The sequence below is a fragment of the Dermacentor variabilis genome, chromosome 9, assembly GCF_050947875.1.
Source record: "Dermacentor variabilis isolate Ectoservices chromosome 9, ASM5094787v1, whole genome shotgun sequence".
Classification (NCBI taxonomy): domain Eukaryota; kingdom Metazoa; phylum Arthropoda; class Arachnida; order Ixodida; family Ixodidae; genus Dermacentor; species Dermacentor variabilis.
Window position 1 is genome coordinate 77,531,958 of NC_134576.1, and position 22,535 is coordinate 77,554,492.

At 46.0% G+C, this 22,535-nt stretch overlaps 1 protein-coding gene across 9 annotated transcripts in view; it reads left to right on the plus strand.

The window, feature by feature from the left end:
- LOC142557006 (uncharacterized) overlaps window positions 1-22,535 on the plus strand; it is a 304,338-nt gene that overhangs the window by 141,016 nt on the left and 140,787 nt on the right. For 2 of the 9 annotated variants that reach the window (XM_075668534.1, XM_075668535.1), the window contains exon 1: window positions 53-747. The exons of 1 other annotated variant lie outside the window; for it this stretch is intronic. In XM_075668534.1, coding sequence (XP_075524649.1) covers window positions 424-747 — 324 coding nt within the window. In that variant the 5' untranslated portion in view covers window positions 53-423. Of the gene's footprint in view, window positions 1-52; window positions 748-22,535 lie in introns of those variants that run through there. 6 more of the 9 variants (XM_075668527.1, XM_075668526.1, XM_075668536.1 and 3 more) reach the window with 5 other exon arrangements.

Sequence of the window (22,535 nt, forward strand, 5' to 3'; positions counted from 1 at the left end):
GCGACTTAGTATATTTGCTAGCTTTACCAGGATAGCTTTGTTTGGAAGATGTGCGGAGAGACATCTGCTGTTAAGATGAGCAACTATAGACTGCACCACTGAAGATCATACCGGAGTTATCACCTCTTTGCAATAATTACACGAGAAATCATGGTTGCTCAATTATGACGTTTTTTTAAAATGCGTAGTTATAAGGAGTGCCGTTTGCACATCTGTCTTAAATATTGATTTAAAGGGCGATACAGCTTGACAATCCGCACTGTAGTCAGCAGTACGAAAGGCGTAAACGCTAGTGCGACACGAGAAAATTGCTAATGCTCGCATTCCCTGAACCATATATGTCATTATGGACGGCCGCTTTGAAAGCGTCTAAAAAGACAAGCTAACCTGAATTTGTGGTCTAAATCGGCATGAAAGGCGCATATGCGAGACTGTTTCACGATTAACATGAATCTAGTCAATGAAATGAATATCGGCGAGTCTGCGCGTCGAAAGCTGACCTCAAGTGCGCGAAAAATGGCACCTATATACCATGCTGAGCCACAATTATTTTATCTTGCAGAGCTGAGCGACGTTCAACCGATGGCAGATTATTTAGGAGAAAAGTTAGTCACTGGAATGCAGATGCCAGAGCAATACGATTTGACTTTTTTTGATGCTGTGGCCAAGAAACCTATCTGGAAGCTGGCGGTTTCCCATGGACTAACCGGAGTTCTTCTGACCAACCAAACCACAAAGAAATTGAAGGTGGGCTTAATAACATGCAAACCACTTGACTGTTAATTTGCATTTTCCGCCAATTCCACTAGACCTACCCAGTGGTGAAAAGAGACATCCATGATAACAATAGCATGGCGTCGAACGGTTATGCGACGCACTCTGTAACTGCGGTAAAAGAGCCCTTCTATTTAGAGTGGCTGTTTTGATTCCTGAATCTTAATGTATCAAGGCTGTGCTTAGTTTCCTGTAAAACTCAAGTGCTTGTGAAACTGTCAATGCACAACGCTACTTACCTCGCCTAGTTGCTTCACGGTTAAGCCGAGTCTTAAGCACCTAACTGGAATACGCGACGAAGGGAGACACAAGACTGAGGCGATGGTTAAAGTTTCAGATTAAGTCAGCGCTCTTAAGCTCTTCATGGAAACTGACCCGGGCAACCTTTAATTGCCGAACTCTGTCGAGTGAGGCTAGCTTAGCAGCACTCTCAGGTATTGTTTGGGATATCATTAGACTGGGAGAGATTATAACTTGTGAGGCTTATACAGTACTGACGGCCATGTCCCCTGCGGTAGAAGTCTCCCCAGATAAGAAGCTACACGGGGTAGGATTCCTAATTCATATGAACTTAGCGGGCAAGATTGACGAATTCTACAGCATTAATTAGAGGATAGCAGTAGTCATAATCAAACATAATACGCGTTATACATTAAAGGTAGTACAAGCCTACGCTCGAACATCCAGTCACGATGATAAAGTAGCTTAGTTTTATGAAAACGTTGAATTAGCCATGAGAAAAGTGAAAACTGATTACACTGTAGTAATGGCGACTTCAATGGAAAAGTGAGAAAAAGCAAGCCGGTGAACAAGCAATTCGCAACTACAGCCTCGATTCTAGGAACGCTAGAGTAGAGATGCTTTTTTCATAGCTCTTTTCATAAAGTATAGCAAGAGAAAGTGCACCTGGGAAAGCCGTAATGGTGAAACAAGAAAAGAAATCGATTTGATACTTTCTGCCGATCCGAGCTTAGTGCGGGATGTAGAAGTCATAGGTAGGGTAAAGTGCAGGGATCATAACATAGCCAGGGCTTGGATTCACTTCAGTTTTATTAGAGAAAGAGTAAAATTGGTCAAGAAAAGACAGGTCAACTTAGAGGCAGTAGGGGTAAAAGCAGATAAATTCAGGCTGGTACTTGCAAACAAATGGGCAGCCTTTGAACAGAGAGATGAAGATGACGTAGAGGTAATGAATGAAACCGGAACTAGGCTGGCTTTAGAGGCAGCAATTGTCTATCTTAATTAAGGTTGACTAAACTAAGGCACTCGAACTCACACCAACCCATGGCGGCACCATGTGGTAGTGGAAGACAAGGTACCAAGGCAACCAGTGGGCAAGCTCTCCCAAGGAACAAAGGAGCTAATAAAGAAAAGACAATAAATGAAAGTGCCCAACTCAAGAGATACGAGAGAATTCGCGGAACTGTCAAAACTGACCGACAAGGCGGAAATAAGTGATACTCGAAATTATAACGCGAGAAAGACTGAAGAAACAGCAAAGAAATGACGTAGTCTGAAATCAGTGGAGAGGGAACTTGGCATAGGACAAACCAAGATGTATTTAGCGAAATATAAGCAGGGTAATATCATCAGCAATCTGTAAGGTAATGCACGTAAAAGCAGCGGAAGAATTCTATAGCGACCTGTACAGTACCCAGAAGACTCAAGTTAACTCCATTCGTAACAGTAATGAGCAGGATACAGAAACTCCTCGTATAACTAGAGATGAGGTTAGAAGGGCATTGCAAGACATGACACGGGAAGAGCGGCAGGAGAAGATGGGAATTTAATCAAAGATGCAGGAGACATAAAGCTTGGAAAAGAGGCGGCCCTATACGAAGTGTTTATCGTCTGCAAGGGTCCCAGAAAACTGGAGAGAGAGAGAGAGAGAGAGTAAGGTTTAATTTTCAAATCAATGAGATTCGACTCCGGCGTCTTTTTAGTGGGTCTGGGCACCCGGCTCGGACGCGGTTCCGAGACCTTAATCACATGTTATGGGAGTGTCAGGACATAAGTCGGGCAGTGCCGACCCCCCTTCCGCCGCCAGCCTCCGCTCGCGCGGGAACGCCGCACCGAGGAAACCAGAAAACTGGAAGACATTATACTAATCCACAATAAGGAGCCATTAAAGACTGGAAAAATTATGGGCCTATTAGCTTCTATATCTCCAATCTCCAATAAAATCTTCAATACAGCTAATGCTGCACAACGTGATTTTGGCTATGCAGCTACTTTTACGCTTGTGGTATATAGTTTGGAGGCGAGCTCGTGGCGTAGCCATTTGAACCTGGCGAAATGTTGACCTTGATTGGTATCGGGATGCGTATGCTTGGGAAGAGGTCTGGCGCATATGTGGTTGCGACGCTCTTTAGGTATATCCTCACTTCTATGTGTGCTGAGATAGTCCTGCCAGCAGCGGCAGTGCTGAGGTGGTCTCTCTACGAGGTCAGTGCAGCAGTTTGGAAGTCTTTCAGTCGGAGTGTTTATAGGCAGCCCTAAGGCAGCTTTATACGGGCTGCGAATGATGGCATCTATTTGGTATTTTTCGGACTTGCTCAGGCGGTGGTAAGGCAGCCCGTAGTATATTGGACTCGGGTCGATAGCTTGAACTAGCCTTAGGGTGTCTCTCACTTTCATTCCTCTATGGCATACAGTGCACCATCCTAGAAATTTGTTTAGTTGTGGTACGTGAAATTTCCATTGTGTGTGTAGCATTCCCATTGCCTTGTAACTAAAAAACCTCGAATGCGGGCTTGGGTGACTTCATGCGTTTTTTAGCAACGCTGAGATTTTTTTGCCAATTTATTTCGTACCAAGGATTATTAAGTCGAATAATGTCTGGCTTCTTTCGCGCCGGAGCTAAGCCCGTTGTTTCTAGCGAAACTGGAGACTATGTCTGAAGCGTTTGCTCTTTATGCGCTTGAGCTGTATGTAGACGAAACGGTTATATCGTCCGAATACAAGGCGCAGTCTAATTACGGGTTTCCTCTAGGGCAGTGGCGAGTCTGCGCTTAGCTATGTTAGAGAAGTCGCGATACGACCGGTCCTTGTGAGCTTCCTTTGTTAGGCATGGCTATAGTATCTGAGCGGGTCTGTCCAATATCAATCGTGGCCGTGCGGTTATGGACGAAAGACTTGACATAGGCAAATATTCGCTCACCGCACCCTATATGACCTTTACATAACGGTACAGCCTCATGTGAAGTATTATCGAAGCAATTAGGTAGTTGCTACTCTTTGGCATGCGGCATAAGAATTGTTTCAGAAGAAGAATGGCCTCCTGTGTGGACAGTCCTGCCGTGAAACCTAGCATGCTGCGTGTGAAAAGGTTATTTCAAATTAGTTTTGAAGGCGGTTGTGTATGACTTTCTCATACAGTTTTGCCCATGCAAGAGGCGAGCAAGATGGGGCGAAAGGCCTCGATTACTGGGTTTTTTTCTGGCTTAGGGATAGTTCGCTTTCTTCCACTCTAGAGGTACGTGACCTTGTCCCTAGTAGCTTTGGTTTCATTCATTTATTGAAAGTGCCAAGGAACAGCTTCACGCCTTAATATTGGTGCACTTGTCTTATCCAAAGAACATAAAACCAATAAACTCTCAAACAACAGTGGTCTAAACTGCAACAAGAAATTGAATCAAAGCAGTCAGGTAATGAGCAAATAGTAGAGCTGAATAATCGGGATCAAGAGGCAAGGAATTTTGTGGCGTTACAAGACGTGTTATAGCGTTAGAGGTCCAAGAGTAATACACGTAGAACATGCTAGGATTAGGACGTAAGTTATGGCGAGGCATGCAGAACGTTATAGCTGACAGTAACTACGGAAAGGAGAAATAAGCGCATGGTATATATTAGACCCATAGCAATTACTTTGTAAACGTAATTGCGATGGGTCTAATATAATATGTAATATGCGCAGTACACACTCATAGCGTAAAATACACACCGTACACGAAATCGATCGAACACATTCAATTTTCGCAATGTTGTCATATATTCCATGCAACAGAACTAAACTCTTACTTCGAGCGGAAGGCGTCACTTCCTGCAGGATGCATTAACTGTGCTTCAAACAAGTTCTTCGAAAGCCGGGAGTCAACCAAAATTCCTTTACATAACTGTACAGCCTCATGTGAAGTGCTATCGAAGCAATTAGGTGTTTGCTGCTCTTTGGCATGAGGTATAAGAATTCTTTCAGAAGAAGAATGGCCTACTGTGTGGACAGTCCTGCCGTGAAACCTAGCAAGTCGCGCGTATAACTCGCTCTTTTCAAAGGAATGTTATCGAATGAGTATTCGTATAGTGAAGGGTACATTTTTCGATTAAAGGATACAGTTGTCTTCTCAGTTGCATTATTGTGCAAAAAGTTGGAAGCACACCACTCCGCTACAGATAACAGATCTTGATTCTGTTTCACGATAAAGTTTAATATCGTCCACGCATAAAAGGAGACGCGAATACCGCAAACATTATTCAAAGTTTGAAGAAGATATCATTTTCCGCTTTTCCGCAAAGGCCTGAGATCGGCCCTTGCGGAACAGCGAAAGTTGATTCACAAGACAAATGGCACTTAGCCCCAACGCGAAAATAATTTACCGGAGTTGACAGGCAGTGTATAATCGGCGTGCATAGGCTTGTACTAACGCCATAACTGAAGGATTTATGGATAAAAAGATAAATAGAAAAACATTAAATGCCTTTAAGTCAAACTTTACGGTGTAATAGCACCAGCGGGTCCAGCAGCATCAAGAATATAAACAAGGTTTGTTTCCACATACCTACCATTAACAAATCCATGTTGTTATATACTAATGTTAGCCTAAAGAAAAACGACAGATGTGAAAACATAGTTATTTCAAAAAAAATTGTAAACGGAGGCAATGTGTACACGGGGCGATAATTTTTGATGTCGCTCATGCTGAACAAATATTGCATTCTTCCAACATGAAGCAAAGGCGTTTGTCCGCAAAGTAAGCAAAGATGTGCGTAAGGAGAGGAACAAAATTAGAACATGATTTGATAACAAAACTTGGTATACGGCCGTAAGCAAGAGAATGCTTCGATTTCAGCTTACCTACGGCCGCCACGATATTGTGTTCTGTAAAACCTGAAATGCTTAAATTGTCGGTGAAGCTATCCGGCCAGTCACCAGAGCTAGGAGTATGCGCTGTGTTAAGGAAAACCGAGGAAAAATGTTCTGCGAATGCATTGACCATATTGTCGCAGTTGCAAAGAATACCACGAGATCAATGATTTACGACATCAATCTAAGCCAGAACTGCAATCTTTTGCATAGGACCAGAAACGTTTTGGATCGAATTTTATGTGCTATTCGACAGGCTTCAGGTATGCATCACTGTCTCTACGCATTACGCATTTCACCTGGCTTCGGAAGACGCTCAATTTTTCGTACTACTCCTATTCTGTTTTCTTGAACTTCCTATGGCGCTTTAGCTTTCTACAGAGTAGGCCGCGTGATTCCCTAGAAAACCACGTAGGATAGCGAGCAGGACGAAACTCTATGCAGGGAATGAAGGCTTCTAAAGCACATTTTACCTTACCAGTAAGGATGCTAACTGCTTTGTTGATATCTGTGACGCGGTATAATTCCGACCAGTCGGTATCGATCAAGTAGTTGTGAAGACCTAGATAGTCGCAGTTTGGGAAAAGCAAATGAGCGAACAGGCTCGCTCAACACATGAGTCGCCTCTAGAAAAATAGCGAATTCGAGCGGCACACGCCAATCGCCAACAGGAACGAAACCGCTAACAGCAACAAAAAAATCAACGCAGAAGTCAGCCAGAATCAGATCTAAAACATCGCTAGCTGAAATTTGATAAATAACAGTGCATCACAGCGAGGGGATGACAAAGGCGCGGATGTCGTGCGTGAGGCATCCCATACAATACATGCAACATTGAAATCGCCAGCTACCAAGACATTATATTTGGCAACATATATAACATGAAATAAGTTATTCATATGCTCATAAAACAGCAAGGAGGAAAGTACGCGGCGCAAAGAACAAATACTGCCGCTTTAACAGGAATTCCCACCCACACAGTCTCTGGTACAGTCTCAAGCTCCGCATGCCTTATAACGCTAAGATTGTTCCGGATAGCAATTAGCGCACCACCGCCGTATTTAACACGCGCATCATGCCCGCGGTCACATCTATGAACTGTGTATTCCAGTTGAAAGTAATTCTTAGAGGGTAAATCGTAGCAAAGCCAAGTTTCAGTTAAGCATATAATATTTGTATGAACGGGCTTGCACGTTCTCTTCCACTCTAGAGGTACGCGACCTTGTTCCCAGTAGCATCGGCTTCATTCATTTCATTTATTTATTTTTTGAAAGTGCCCAAGAACAGCTTCACGCCTACAGAGTTGATTTTTTAGAAGACTGTCTCGTTCACTGGGACTCGCAAAAAAGCGTAAGTCAGGCTTCGCTTTGAGCTTTTGGCAGTGGGCATTTTTGCTACTAACAACTTTCTTCAGCGTAGCATATATTTCCTCGCGAGTTGTCATATAGTTCCTGCTAATGCACCCTTCTCACAACCGACGTCTCGGCCTTCGGCGGCGCAACAGACGGGGCATATCAATTCTTTCTCATTATGAAAGGACTTCTCCGATGCCACAGGCAGGCAGACGCGACCGTAAGCTGATGGGTGTACCTCCCTGCATATGCAACGCGTGAATTCTTGGTGAGCGATGAAAGTTTTTGCCCCTCTTTTTCCCTTTTTCCCTCACCAGTGCGATGCTGACGCTAAAACCATCTTGGCCCAGAGCCACATTAATCATCCAATTTCGGTGCCGCTCGATGACAGCTCGGATCACGTGCGTCGAGAGCTCGTGCCGTTCGGACCGATACGTGCACGTCGTCGTCTTCCTTTCTACGCCGCGTGCCTCTTACATACGACTAAGACTCCGCTAATGACACCTGCCAATAGCGATCCGTTAGGTCAAACTTTGAAAAAAGTCTTGGTAAGCAATGAGGGCGACATTGCAAGAAAGTGTAAATCAGATCATTAGTAGACTGGAGCGGATAGAAGAACGGGAATATATCCCGGATCAAAGATTAGGCAAAATTGAAATATATCTAAACGAGACGGTGGTCCCTGTTATGGAGCGGGAATGCACTCGGCCGCTGGCCCAGCAGGGTAAGTCGCCGAGTGGACTTGAGCTCAAAACTAGTTCACCAAATTTTCGTGGTCAAGATGGCTCTGTTAAATAGTTCATTTAGTATTTGGCAGTGGAATTGTAGGGGGTTCAGTCATAAGAAGGTGTCTCTGCAGCAGTTTGTTAGAACGCATGGTGTGAAACCTCAAGTCATCATGTTACAGGAAACACTGACGTCTAACGTGACCTTAACGGATTTCAAAGCGGAGGTTAAGGATAATGAACAGGGCAGATGACTCGCTACTCTCATTAATAGGAGGTTGGCGTATATTAGATATGATCTTCACGTGGCGGATTGCAAGATTGAATATATTATGGTGGAGGTAATTTTAGGTCGGCAAAGGTCAAGTCAGAGGAGCGTTTACCTGCTTAACTTGTACAGTAGTCCCCGGGACACGAAGCAGTTTCAAATCTCTCTTGACCAAGGCAACCAATCTGGCTAAGGATGCACCGTTGCTTATTGGAGGGGACTTCAATGCACCATATCATGTGTGGAAGTATGTTTATAGCACTATTAAGGGGGACAGACTATGGCAGCAGGCACTAGACTGCTGATTACAGACCCTTCGTATCCCACCAGATGTGGCACGTCGACATGTAGAGATTCGACACCTGATCTCACTTTTGTTCGCGGGATGGTGGATTCGTCCTGGTCCAATTCTAATATAGATTTTGGTAGCGATCATTACATACTTACGATTACTTTGGTAGTGGCTAATAAAAAGGAGCGCACATTCGGGATGGTTGAGTGGGATGCATTTAGGAAATGAAGAGTGCAGAGGATCGAGGATGAGGTAAATGAGTTGACCTTGGAACAGTGGACTAGTCGGCTTAAAAGTGACGTTGAGGCGTCCACTAGAGAGGTTCAGACCGATATTGACACGGAACACATGGATAGTCGCTTGGCGCATTTGTTGGAAGCGAAGCAGTCGATGTTAGCGAGATGGAAGGGTCAGAGATTGAATAGAAGGCTTAGAAAGCGTAAAGCAGTGGTTAATCAGGAAATTGAAGATCATTGTCGGGTACTGTGCAAGCAGCAATGGGATGAAGTATGCAATTCTATTGATGGCCGCATTAAGAGGGGAGGCGCATGGACTACTCAGACATTTACTAGAGGAGACAAACACTAAATCTAATCAGAGGACTGTATAGGTAAGCTGGTCCATCAGGCGTGTCGGGACTCCACGGAGCAGGAGTTGCTGAAGGATTTGGCTGAGAGATACCTTCCGTTGGAGACCTGGCACGATACACCTGACGTGATCTTGGAATATAGTGGATACGAAAATGCAGCTATGGATGAGGGATTTACTGAAAGTGATATCAGGATGGCACTGCAGAATCTTAATGGTCGATCGGCATCAGGGCCGGATGGCATTACGAATAAAATGTTACGGAATTTAGACGACGGGTCAGTTGAGTTCTTTACGCGGGAGATCAATTACCGATGGAAGCAAGGCTCTTTCCCGGAAGAGTGGAAATTTGCAACTACTGTTCTGATACCCAAGCCGGGGAAGGCCATAGGGCTTGAAAATCTGACCCATTTCCCTGACATCGTGTTTGGGGAAAGTCGCTGAGCATGTCATTTTAAATGGGCTAACGCGTTATGCTGAAGGCAATGGGGTCTTTCCGCACTCGATTATAGGATTTCGGCCCGGCCTCTCGACTCAGGATGCTATGATCAGGATTAAGCATCAGCTCCTTGACCGCCGGACTAGGGATACTAAGGCACTAATTGGACTTGATGTGGAAAAAGCTTTCGATAAAATCCGCCATTCTTTCATTCTACAGGCGCTATCGGACTTGAACATGGGGCAGCGGCTTTTCCATTTTGTCAAGTCTTTCCTCATGGATAGAAGGACATGTCTCAAGTTTGGGGAGATAACGTCGGATGTCTTTAAATGGGGTTGCTGTGGTACTCCGCAGGGATCCGTACTCTCGCCTATGTTATTCAATCAGGCGATGTCGAAGTTGGCTAATACACTGGACACTGTCCAGGATATTGGCTATTCTATCTACGGGGATAACATTACTATATGGAGTGTCGGTGGTAGTGATGCAGAGCTTGGGGCTAGGCTGCAGAAGGTGCTAACGCTTGCGGAGGAGTATCTGGGTCTCATGGGGCTCCAGTGCTCCACTAAAAAGTCGGAGTTGTTGATCTTAAAATCTAAGAAGCTAGGTCGTAGGCTGAAGGGTTGGGTACCGGAAGTTGAGCCTTGCATTAGAAATCATACTAGGGGAGGGTCGGTGATACGCAAAGTTGAAGCAATCAGGGTCCTGGGTTTTGTACTTGAAGCGAACGGATCGCACATTAGAACCATTCAGCGTATTACCAAGAAGACGGAGGAGGCGATAAGACTTATAATTAGGATCTCTAATAGGCATAGGGGTTTAGGAGAAGGTACGATGCGCTTAGTTCACGCATTTATGTGTCATTTCTCGTATGTGGCAGCTATGCTAAATTGGAATAGGGGGGAGAAAAATAAATTGGAAGCATTAATCAGAAAAGCCGTCAAGGCTGCGCTTGGTCTGCCTATGACTACGTCAAACCATATGTTGTTACGACTCGGTTTGCATAATACTTTAGATGAAATTGCCGAGGCTCAGCGTACTGCACAGAGGGAGCGCTTGCTAGGTACACCAGCGGGTAGGTATATTTTAGTCAGTTCAAGAATCGGTGGCTGTGTCGCACGATAGGGCGCCCCTACACGAGTTGAACGTGAACCTTAGGGCAAATATCATGGTTCGTCCGTTTCCGCGCAACGTGCACCCCGTGCACAATGTAGGGAGGCGGGTCGCGAGAGCTAGGGCTTTGTTGCGAGAGGCAAAGGATCAGGAGGAGGAGTCTGCTTTTGTTGACGCCGCATGGATTAATGGTAAAAATGCTTATTCGGTGGTGGTGGTAGATGGAAAAGGGAGCGTTAGAAATGCTGCTTCCATTTATACCAAAGATCCGGGGGTTGCCGAACACGTGGCTATTGCTCTAGCACTAATTAATTCAAGAAGAGTTTTGGTGTTTAGTGACTCGCGATCTGCGATTAAAGCCTTCTCGAGAAGACTTGTTGCGGAACCGGCTAACAGACTGCTGCGGGGTAGGGATATCACTTCGCATACGGTTACTTGGTTCCAGGCGCCCATGGGGACAGTGGAGGGAGCCCCGCGTAACCTCAACGAGGTGGCGCACAGGGAGGCACGAGGATTAGTGTGCCGTGTACTCCCTGAAGGGGCTGGATCTCCCGCTGCTGAGTACAGGGACCAGCTGTTAACCTACAACTAAATCACCAAGCACTATTACCTAGGGCGAAGGGCACTCCCTCTGCCACATTCTAAATTAAATAGGCCACAGGCGCTTACATTAAGGCATCTGCAGACACGTACGTACCCTAACCCGGTCATCATGAACAAAATTAATCCGGACTGCGGGGTTTCACTCTATTGTAGCAAGTGTGGGGCTTTGCTCGATCTAGAACACATGCTTTGGCGCTGCTTGGCGTTGGCCGGTGATGGTTCTCGAGGTGAACAGTGGTGGCAGCGGATGCTGCACAGTGAAGTGCTGGCGGACCAACTCAGGGCTGTCCAGTGGGGCCGTGTAACAGCAGAGGGGCTCGGCCTCTCTGTACCGACGTCGGAGCGGCCCGCATCAGTCCCAGACTGATCCCTCAGGACCTAAATAAAGTTATTCATACCATACCATACCAACTCACGCCAAGATTACATGAGTTCTCGGGATGTGCTCTGCATCAGCGGGGACCATGTTGTTGATATGGCGAAAGTAAATGCAGGCATGGTAATTTCTGTCAGGCTTTCGTACAAGGACCAAGGGCAAGTTGTAAGGAGACTAGTAACGCTGTATAAGCCCCTAACTTCAAGATGTCATAGACTTCCTTCTCCACAACTTCTCTCAAGGCTAACGACAGCGGGTATTGAGAGGTATTGATGGGCCGGGTGGTAGTCGGTTCTAAGCTACATTCCAGTACGTTTGTTTTCCCAGGAATCTTAGAGAAAATGGCATTGAAGGCATCTTAAAGTGTATGCAACTCGGCACGGTGACTTGTGTAATTTATTAGGGATATTAATCGCCTCAATTTCCTTGCTATTTTCAACTTCAAAACTCGGGAGCGATGTTTCGCTCTCTGCCACTGCTACGACGACAAACGTTGAAGCTTGACAAGGTGGGATGGAGCGTTCGTCGCAGCGTTTCAACATACTGGGGGGGAAGAGCTTCTTACAATGGCCTAAATTCACGCAATAATCGTAATCATTGTTCTTTTCACTCACCGGGAATGGTCCCTTTAATTGCATAAGCAATTCTGTTGGGAGCACGATCAACGCTCGGTCTCCGACCTTCAGTTGTTGGCACTTCTCAGTATTCTTAGCTCGCAGTAAGATTTCATGTTTTTTCATGTTTAAGACACTGCCTAAGATCAACAACGTAACAGTATGTATCTCGTCACTAAGGTGTTTTGTCCAATGCTCCTTTACAACAACTAGTGGTCTCCGCACGTTCCTTCCACATACCAAATCGAACCGGGAAAAGCCTAGGCTTGTTTAAAGGTACTTCTCTGTATGCCAAGAGAAGGGGGGCTCAAGGAAACAATCTCGGGGCTTCAGCTGTTCCTGGCACAATTGTGCACCATCTGCTTGACGGTACCATTAAAGCGTTCTATCGTTCCGTTGCACATGCGCAGAACTCAAATACTTCATTGCCAGCAATTCATTCAATTTTGTCATCGACGTGAAACAAGATGCCTGGGGTGCTATGCAGGATGCGCCGAGTTTCTCGTTCACCCGAGTTTTACCCGAGTTTGCTCGACGGCAGTCAGTGAACGGAGATAGCGCGAAACGCGTAAAAGCTACAGGCAAAAAATATGTAGACAAAAAGCCGCGTATGACAACATGAGCGCATCCTACGCGGCACGCTGCTTCCACGTTTCAAGCGCAGAAGGCTGCACAACGAAACGCGCAAGCACCGCGTATTGCTATCAACGGATTATTGCAACTTAGCAATATCTGCACACTTGCCGTGAGCCGCTTGCCACGCCTTTCCCGGGCGCGTCAAGGGCGTGCCTCCTCTTTCGGGCACTATCTTTCTATCCTACATCGAATGCGAACAGGCTACACGCGGCGCATTCTTCCACCTACACTTTCACTCAAACGAATACGTTAAAATACAACAAATAAAATAACGAACATTCTTATTTCTTTAAGTATCTGTTTTTCCTTTTCAATGCTAGAAATTTCTGATGACAAACGGAGATCGAGCAAATTATAAAATTTCCCACTTCTTGCCCCGCGAGTGGCGACAGTGAGGCGAAAGCTTAGAAGCGGATACATTGAAGATGGTCGCACGCACGAGGGAGTTCATACGCTGATAATTCGCCTAGGGGCGCTGCACTGCTATTCTCAATAAAGTCAGTCATGATTCATGGAGGGTCATGGCCACTCTTTCTCTATTAGGGGAATAGAAACGCAGCGCCGCAGTACGGCTGTTCATCGCAGGCGCTTCACTAGGATACTAAGGCCCCCGCTTTACCGACTAAAAACGACACAACGGCTGTCGCTGCAAAATGGCGGTGTGTTGTTTTAGGGTCCGTAGTGACGCAGTTCAGTGAAAATGTACTAGTTTACCTTTGTGCGCGAAGCCTCTGGAATACATTGTTAAAAGTGCGTGCTTCCCAGCGACAAAATTCATCGCTTGTCATCGCTTGCCCAGTGAAGGTGCCTCTGAGCGCATGTACGCAGTATTTGAGTGTGTTGGGCAGTCCAAGGTGCTTGCGGATTACCTCTACGGGAGCCAGCAGTGATCGCAGGTGGATATCGTAACGACACCGCAGCAATCGCATTTTGGCAGGTGAGGCCTCTTGTGTGCCCTTGTGAGACCAGACTTCGAACGGAGAGGTGTTAGAACTGTTAAGTGCGCAGTGCTTGTGATGAACAAATGCCATTGCACTGGGTCTAGAAGAGCGAGCGATTCTCGGACGCTGATCGTGTTTACGACGCTGTGGCTGCGATTCATCACCGATGACAGAGCAGCCATTTCAAACGACTGCTGCCATACGCACTCCTCAGCATAATCGTCCTCCTCGGCGCATCGATGCCTTTCAAGCAGCTACAATGACGTGCCGATAATTATTTACTGTGCGCTACGTCGCCACAATGCAGGCAGTGAAACCGTGTTGTGGGGCCATCTAAGCCCGAGAAGATGTATGCATAGGCCAGCGATAGTCAACGCTTTGTTTTTGATAGTGGTGCTGAGTACATCACCGATGACAGTGCATTGTGCGTGTTTTATGTCGGCGGTCGAGATTGTTGATGCCTCTCAGCTCGACACCGCGTCGCTGTTGCCGGAAGATAGTTGGGCGTGGCCCAACTGTGGTGGGTGCGCGCACAAGAGTTACATGCCTCGCGCGGGGCGTGACCTCTAGTTTTGACTGACAGGCGAACTCGTGCTAAACTCGTACATTGCGAAACCCCCTCCGAGTTCAACTCGGGAACATGGCGGCGGCAGCAGCAACCTGTGTCATTGCATCCAGCGGCAGCAAGAGTCAGTATTACCGTCTGGACCCGTTCACCTACATTACCGACGGGGAGTTTAAATTGTCGCCTGTCCAAGACATCAATGCGCCGGCTGTGTGGTGAGCTAGGCGAAGACTCTCGTCTGCAGAGGCAGCGTCGCGGGTTTCATTCGCTCACCGTCGTAGAGAAAGTCATCTGTGCCCTCCGTTTCTACCGGACTGAGAGTTTTCAAGGAAGCGTCGGCGCCGAGCGTTACAGTGTACGCCATCAAACTACTGTTAGCTACTGTGTCAGAGATGCCTGACGCGCTTATCGATGCGGCAGTGCGTAAGCGGTGGCTAGCTTTCCCGAATACTGCGGCTGAGCAGGCAAATATAAAGGAATGCTTCCTACTTCGCGGTAACATTACGAACGTAGTCGGGTGTGTCGACGGAATGTACGTAGGAATTAAGGCGCCTTCAATGTCAGCGTTACTGTGATTGACATTGAAGCAATGTTTAGACAGGACATATTGCCAAATTTGTCACTTCTGTGCAGCCGACTTAAATTTTGTGTTAGCGACATCTCGCATACTGCTGCTTATGATATTGACTTTTTCGCTTGTTGATGACTTTTTGCCAATTGTTCTACTTGTCTGTCAGGGTGCCTTCCAAATGGCTCACTTTCTTGGGAAAGAGGTTAATTAAGTATAAATAGATAAATAGATATCACAAATTGTGGGAAGTAACCTATGAGTGCTAATCTCATAAAGAACTTGGGGTTCTTCATCGGTGAAGTTACTTAGTAAGCAAAATGCTGAATTTTGGTCATGGGTCATCTATCGGCCGCACTATGAAACAGCGAGGAATTGCACAATTTGTTGCAGCGTGAGATGTGGATGTTGCGCCAAGCCGGTTGTGCCTATGCATTTGTAGAGAAATGAAAATGCATTGAGAGTCTTAGTGTGCTGGCTTGCATCAAGAAAATACTTCAAATTGTTTGCTCTGTTCACTCTTAATGCATTTGCCAAAGGTTCAGTGTAGCTTCTTTTTTTTTGTGGGGGCGGCGTTATTCTGAATGGATAAATCCAATATTTTCGTCTCATAATGGGGCTCTAATTCTTAAGCAGTAGAACAATGCAGATCCAATGCTCTGCAGAACTCGGTGTGTGTGAAGATGTCATGAACCACCAAGGGAGAATTACATATCGGGGTAATGTGGTGCAGACGCCAATGAAAAGTGGGTCTTTAACTCACCATGATAAAAATAAAAATTGCAGAGCAAATAGACCCTTTGTACAACTTTAGAGCACTGATTGCACAAAACGTGATATGCCCAAACGGGTAAACACTTGCCGCAATGCCAAAGTAGGATGAGCGACATGCAGTATATATTGGCATTGAACATGTCTCGTAACCATTATTTTTATTGTAAGCCTCGCTGTCACCTTTCTCTCCGGCACTGCCTTTACTGAAACGTGGCACTGTCTTTCCATTGGTGTCATGGTGATAATGGTAACGGCAGCAGCTTGGCTGGTTAATGCTTGCCCCTTTGATTCCTGTGAGCTTAGTGGTAAAGGAAATGGCACGTGCATATACCTGTGCTGCAAAATTTAACACTTGTAATTTTTTGAGAGCTAATTTGTGTTCGGACATTTCAAAGATGTGCGCCATTGTGGCCTAATAACTAGAGAATTGGTGAGGTTGAAGACTGGGTGTATTGGTATAGAAGCTTAAAGTTTAATTGCACAACAATTCGACGGGACACAAAGAAGAGAAATACACACAGCAGAACGCTCTGCTGTGTGTGTTACTCTTCTTTGTGTGCCGTCGAATTGTGCGATCCAACTTCAAATAGAGTATTGGGCTTCTTTGGTGCAGGACCGAGGAAGTGTGAGCTATTCGACAACATGCCAGTGCCTTGCCACACAATTATGGAAGTCAGAAGGTTTGCAAACAAAGCTTTGCTTTCAAATCCACCTGATCATGTAATACAAGCACTGATTGAAAGAACCATCATACAAAAATAATGGTGAAATCAATGGCCTGTGAAAAGTGTAATTTGTATATTGACACTGTTGACATATTAGGTGCCATACCGGCCTCGAAATTGTACTGGACAGAGCAGTTTCTTTCCCATGTGAAGCACAACCTCCCATTACATGCTGTGCAGATAACCGAGCTCAGTTTGTTTTGACGTGGTACACAACATTCACTGTTATCTGTTTTTGATTCTAAAGAAGTACCAAACACCACCTCTTCTTCAAGGACGTCATGGTAATATTTGGCGAGACCTTTTTACAGCCCCTCATAATGGAAGTGTGGCCAGCTAGCTTTGCTGGGATGCCGTTATAGATTTCTGTACGCGATCATTGTGTGCTATGAAGTTGCAGAAGCCAATGCAACTGGTGCAAGGCATTACGTGACTCTATAGTCGGATACAACTTTAGGAGGCTGCGCAATCTGCACTATAAGGCAGGTGAACACAAGCCTGCACCAACGGGCACGCACTCTAGACTGACGTCGTACCGCCGGACGCACTAATACCTGCTTGTTGGAGAGGGACTATTTCTTTAGACGTGGAGGCAATCAGCTGCTGCGCTTTGCTCATCTGGGCGGGGTCTCTCCTGTCTTCTGAAGTTGTATCCGACTGTAAAGGATGCTGCTTTTCATACAACACAAAAGGACAAATTGTACAATTATTTGGCCTATGAAATGGATACATCAGAAGTATGCTATGCAAGGGCTTAAGATGTGTGAAAATTAGTACATGCAAATATATGACAATGTTAAAGAACATATGGTATCGAACGTGCATGTAATGGCACGTTTGAATCGGGGAGTGTTGCAGTCATATGCATAGTCTATAGCTGATAGCAGTATTAAGCTACTGCTGTTTCCTGTCTTCATTGTGAATTACAGACACTGTTCATCTTGCGGCTAATCAACACGCACTGTATTCATGCACGTAGAAAGAACAAACAGCAGAATGACGTTTATGCTGCATTAGTGTATCTTTATTTACATGGTCGTAGAGTGGCACAGGTTGTCTTACGTTCTTGCCTATTTTAAAGAGACCAAGTGCATGTTACAAATGTCCTAATATCCACAGCACAATGTTTACTGCAATAACTTTATTCATGTTCTTGAATAATAAACAAAATATTAAACTGAACGCTCCTTTATAAGGTGTCTTCTGGGGGTTCGACTGGAGAGCAGTGAGAACACCGATACTACTGTTGCAGAGCAGCCCTCTGGACCTCTGCCACACTCTCACGAGCGCGTGCCTGGCGCTCACATACTGCCACCAGGCAGTTAAGTGCCTCCAGCAGCAGAATGTTCTGCTGAAAAAAAATGGATTATTGGAATGAATAAACCGCATGTAAACCATTATTTACAAAGAAAAATGCTCGTGGCACTATTAGTACTAAGTGCCCTTAACTGTGGAAGCCTTTAGTGTAGTATGCATAATAAAACAATGTGTCGGGACAATGTTGCTTTATTTTTCATAACTGGAGTTTTCTTTTTCAGAGCCAATTGTCATGTTGATTAGTGTGCCAGCAGCTGAGATGTCCCTGCACCTTCATGAGTCTCTACTGTCAGCACCACAATCCTATTTTTGTTCACTGCACAAGAGCCTCATCCTGCAATCCCGTCTTATACAAGCTGATTGCATCCTATGCCTATATATTTTTATCGCATTATGCAATTTTCTACCATCCTCGGCTGTAGTTTCTCTCCTTGACATCCATTCTGTCACGGTTATGTAATCACCTGTTATGAATTGGCAACAAGTGATTGAATACGTGCATGGTCTGCCTGCCGATTCCATTCTTTTTCTTAATCTCAACTAGCATATCAGTTGCCACGGTTTACTACGCCACTGTCTTCCTGCCTTAATGCTATCTGCACAGTCCTTGACATCTCAAGTTTTTCAAGTTTTTTTGTTAACCTCCAGGTTTATGTCCCACATTGCATAACCGGTAGAATGCAATGATTCTACACTTTTTCAAGGATATCGGTAACGTGGTGATCACGATTCGGTAATGCCTTCCATGTGGTGTTCAACCCATGAAATCTTTGTATAAGTTTTCTGCTTTATATCCATTCCTGCTATTGATATTTCACCTGCATAATGATTCTTAATGGCTTAATGTCACTCAGGAATTTTTGTTATCTCACCAAGTTAGTGATGGTTACCTTCGTATTTTTCATATTTTCGCGGGCCGACTTGCATGTAAAAGCACCAACACTCATTCGTTCTCAATGCCTTCTTTAAAGTGCTGGACATTCAGTTCGTTACTACAAAAGTGACTTAATCCGTGCACTATTATTATGATAAATATGAAACAGTAGAAATATACTTATCTGCAGTTTGTCGATGTCTCCTTCACTGTGTCGGTAGCGAGATCCATCGTCGGTACCAGCTCCTTGTCGCATCGTTGCTATATAGGCTGTCTCCCTTTTTGCACACACTATGTAACATTCGTGACGCTCGCAGTCACGCAGAGTGGATGAACTCGGCGCACTCGCAGAAGCAACACCGTACAAGTTGTTTCTTTAGCATTGCGCCGTGAACAGTAGGTGCTCGTTGCGATCTGTGAAATCGCCGAAACTATTGGCAGTCTTACGGGGTGCACGGAAAGATTGCTCACGGAAGAACAGAACTATCCAAGAAATAGTCCTCGTCGAGCCTGATCACTACGTCGCACACTGCAAGCTCGTTGTACGAGTTTGTTTACACTGGGCCTCTTCGATGTTTAGCCACCATGCTCGCCCGGTTAATGGATGATATGACGCCACCACAGCGTTCCCTCGTGGTATAATGCGAAGCGTACTAAATTACAAATTAGTCTAATGCACATTGTGTACATCTTGTAAGCTTAAAATGCTTCTAAACCACGTTAAAGTAACGAATAATATTGTACTAAATGCATTTGTTTTATAACTTGCTTGTGCATGTAATGCACTCGGTGGAACGACAAACAAAAAGAAGGCACGACCATGCACCGACGGTATGATCACGCGAGCCCCAGTTTGTCGACCGCCCTGAATGCAACGCCCAAGGAATGATAGCCAGCCAGAGGGAATCTAGATAAACCAATGAAACTGGCGGCTTGTCGAACTGTCTCGGTACCATTCGTGCTTTCGTCTTGGGGTGTCGCCAGAGCTCGTGAAGATCCCGAGTTTCGCCAAACTCGGCGCATCCTGCATAGCACCCAAGGTCGCATAAAATCTCATGAAGAAAGCCAATCCGAGAGAACATCTCCACAAACCCTTCGGCTACGATGACTGTGTTGATGGATGGTAGGGGCACAGCATTTGGGTATTTTGTGGAAACATTTACCAGCATCAACATATGTTTCCTTTGGTTGACACAGGAGGCAGTGGGCCAATAATGTCGACACCCACTCGCTCCAAGGGCGTGTCTATAGTGGCACGCGTCCCAACGGCGCTTTGCCAAGTCTTGCTTTGGGAGAAGTTCGTTGGCATATATCCCACGAGCGTACGTATCGGCCGACTTCCATGCCAGTAAAATGATGCGGGGACTCACTCCGTCGTCTTTTTGATGCCATGATGTCCTACTATTGGCTTTTTTTTGTGCCACAGGTAACAGCTGAAGTCTCAGTTCAGTACCACTGCTTGCTGCACTGATTCACCCAGACAAAGCTGATACATGCTATACAAGACGCCCTTGTCGTAAAAGAATGCGAGTTGTGTTTTTTTTTCCGGACAGGTTTGCTGTGGCGACATTTTTCGCAGTAACTGGTCTGGTCTTACCAACTTTTCCTCTACACCTAGGTAGAAATTTGTCTCTTTCTTGATCTGCCAAAAAGTGGGTTTTGACACATGTAACGAACCGAAATTTACATTCGGGTCTACGCTCACTTCCGTGGCCCCGACAAAAGACGACGCCCAAGGCAGAATCTTCTCAACATATTCGTTCAGGCCTCGGGTTATCAAGAAACCTAACGATACTTTCCGTTCGCCCTTCGTATTCATTGGCTGACCACAATCGGGAATGTTTACAATTATCAGATTTTACAAGGGATTTTCCAAGCACTTAGCTACCACGGTACATGAAAAGTATGGCGAATGAATTTCCAGTTGGGCTTCTGGGACCTCGATACTTCAGCCACCCGCCAGTAACATTTGTGCCTTGGACCCTGTGAGAGCATTATCGGATATGAGAGCACGGCGCACCACGATGGTGTGGCTGCCAGTGTCCCGCAGTAGGGACACTACTTGGCCGTAGAATTTATTGTACTTTAGCAGCATACCGTTGACTTTTAAGGCGTTTGACTTTTATGTTTTCTGGCGACATAAAGCAGGCTCAAGTACTACTTGCGGCGCCTTTCCTCTGCCTGCAGTGTCGCGTGTCTTGTCCAGGCCGTTGGTAATAGTCGCAGTAAGGCTTCTTCGGATTGACCTGACAGTCAGAAGGCTTGTTACAGAGGAAGCGCTTGACTGGTTTGCTTTCTACACGCGTTTCGTCCTCCTTTACGGTGCTGTCTACCGTTTTTTTTTAAATGTGGACAAGTTCTATTGCCGCAGTGTTGCAAGAAATGAGCTGCTTCTGCGATTGGCTCCACTGCTCTGCAATTTCTTACACGAAAGAACAGAGTTAATTGGCTATGGTAGTTATTCGTGAACTGCTCTGCAACAACTAAGTCGCGCACCGCATCAGAAGTATCTCCTCCTTTCAAGAGTTCGACCCACCAGTCAAATAAGCTGAAGTCTAGCAGCTTACGGCTTACTAGTCTCTCCATCTTGCGGTTTGCTGTGGCGACATTTTTCGCAGTAACTATCCGCCCCTAAACCTGAAATGTTGTAGTAATGCAAGTTTGGTCTGGTCATAATTGAGTCTTCCAGCAACAAGTTACCAAACACTCTCACCGCTTCACCGTCAAGACATAGGCTCAGAGCAGTAGCCCTGTCAGGTTCAAACCGCTTGACGTATGCGTTAAAGTCATTGCGGGTTTCTTTGAACAGAGGGATGATGTTTGGCGGATTTACGCGCACGGAGGATTCTGGCAGATTACTCGTAAGCGACTGAGACATATTTACGTGGCTGCCTGCTCCACCGATGATTGCGCAACTGCAGAATCTTCTCCTCTTGTTCTAGACGATTCTTTCCCGTCTCACGTTCGGCTACACGTTCCTCACGCACCCTTCTATACCCCTCGTCAATCCACTGCTTCAGTTCTAGCCCGACAAGACCCATGCGTTCAAGCTAACACGCAAAGCTCGTGGGTACTCATTTTGTATCTAGTTAAAGCGCACTGTGCCGCAACCGGCTTTGTCCTGCCGCGGACGCCGACTTGTAATGTCAGGTTCTTTAGATATCATGCACGCAAGCGCAACCTTGGTGCGAAAACTAAACAAAGGCGTTTGCAGACGGAATGCGATGTTTTCTCACTATACTCTCATAATATTGGATAAGCTATATTTATAGCACACATGCAGGAGCACTCACAATAAAACATCGTTATCACGAATCAAGCAGGGCGCAGTCAGCTACATAGTTGCTCTGCCCGTGTAACTACTTTGCCCATTAACGACGCGATAAGTCAGTCACAATGATCGTATACACGCAGCTGCACCGAGAAAAATTACGTCGACCAGATGTCGGGGTCATTGCCGAGGATGTGGCCGAGGATGAACCACAGGTTACCTTGTCAACGCTGGCTGGCCTTTGCGTCAATTTGTAGTCGCGACGAGCACGGTGTTCTCCGGGAGACGTCAGAAGGGCCGGGTGCGTGTTGGTCGGGCTGCGGCGCAGTAGCAGCGCTCACTAACGGTCAGTGGTACCCAGGTTGTAAAGCAGGCCCGGGTCCTGACCAGCCAGTCGGCTTCATCCACCAGGCTCAGCTCGACCGTGGACGATCGTCCGTTGCCATCCTTGGAACAGTCCGGTCGCTGGGGAGGGCAGGTCTGCCTCCGTGCTCTGCCTTGGCACGCTTTTGTTTTTCTCGCTCCACGAACCGGCATCGCCTCCTTGTCACCAGTTTTCCAACTTCCTGCAGTGCACTCTATCCTGGCTCGTGCCTCGCTCTTCCCTCTACTGCCCCTCTTCAGCTTTCCGTCACATCTC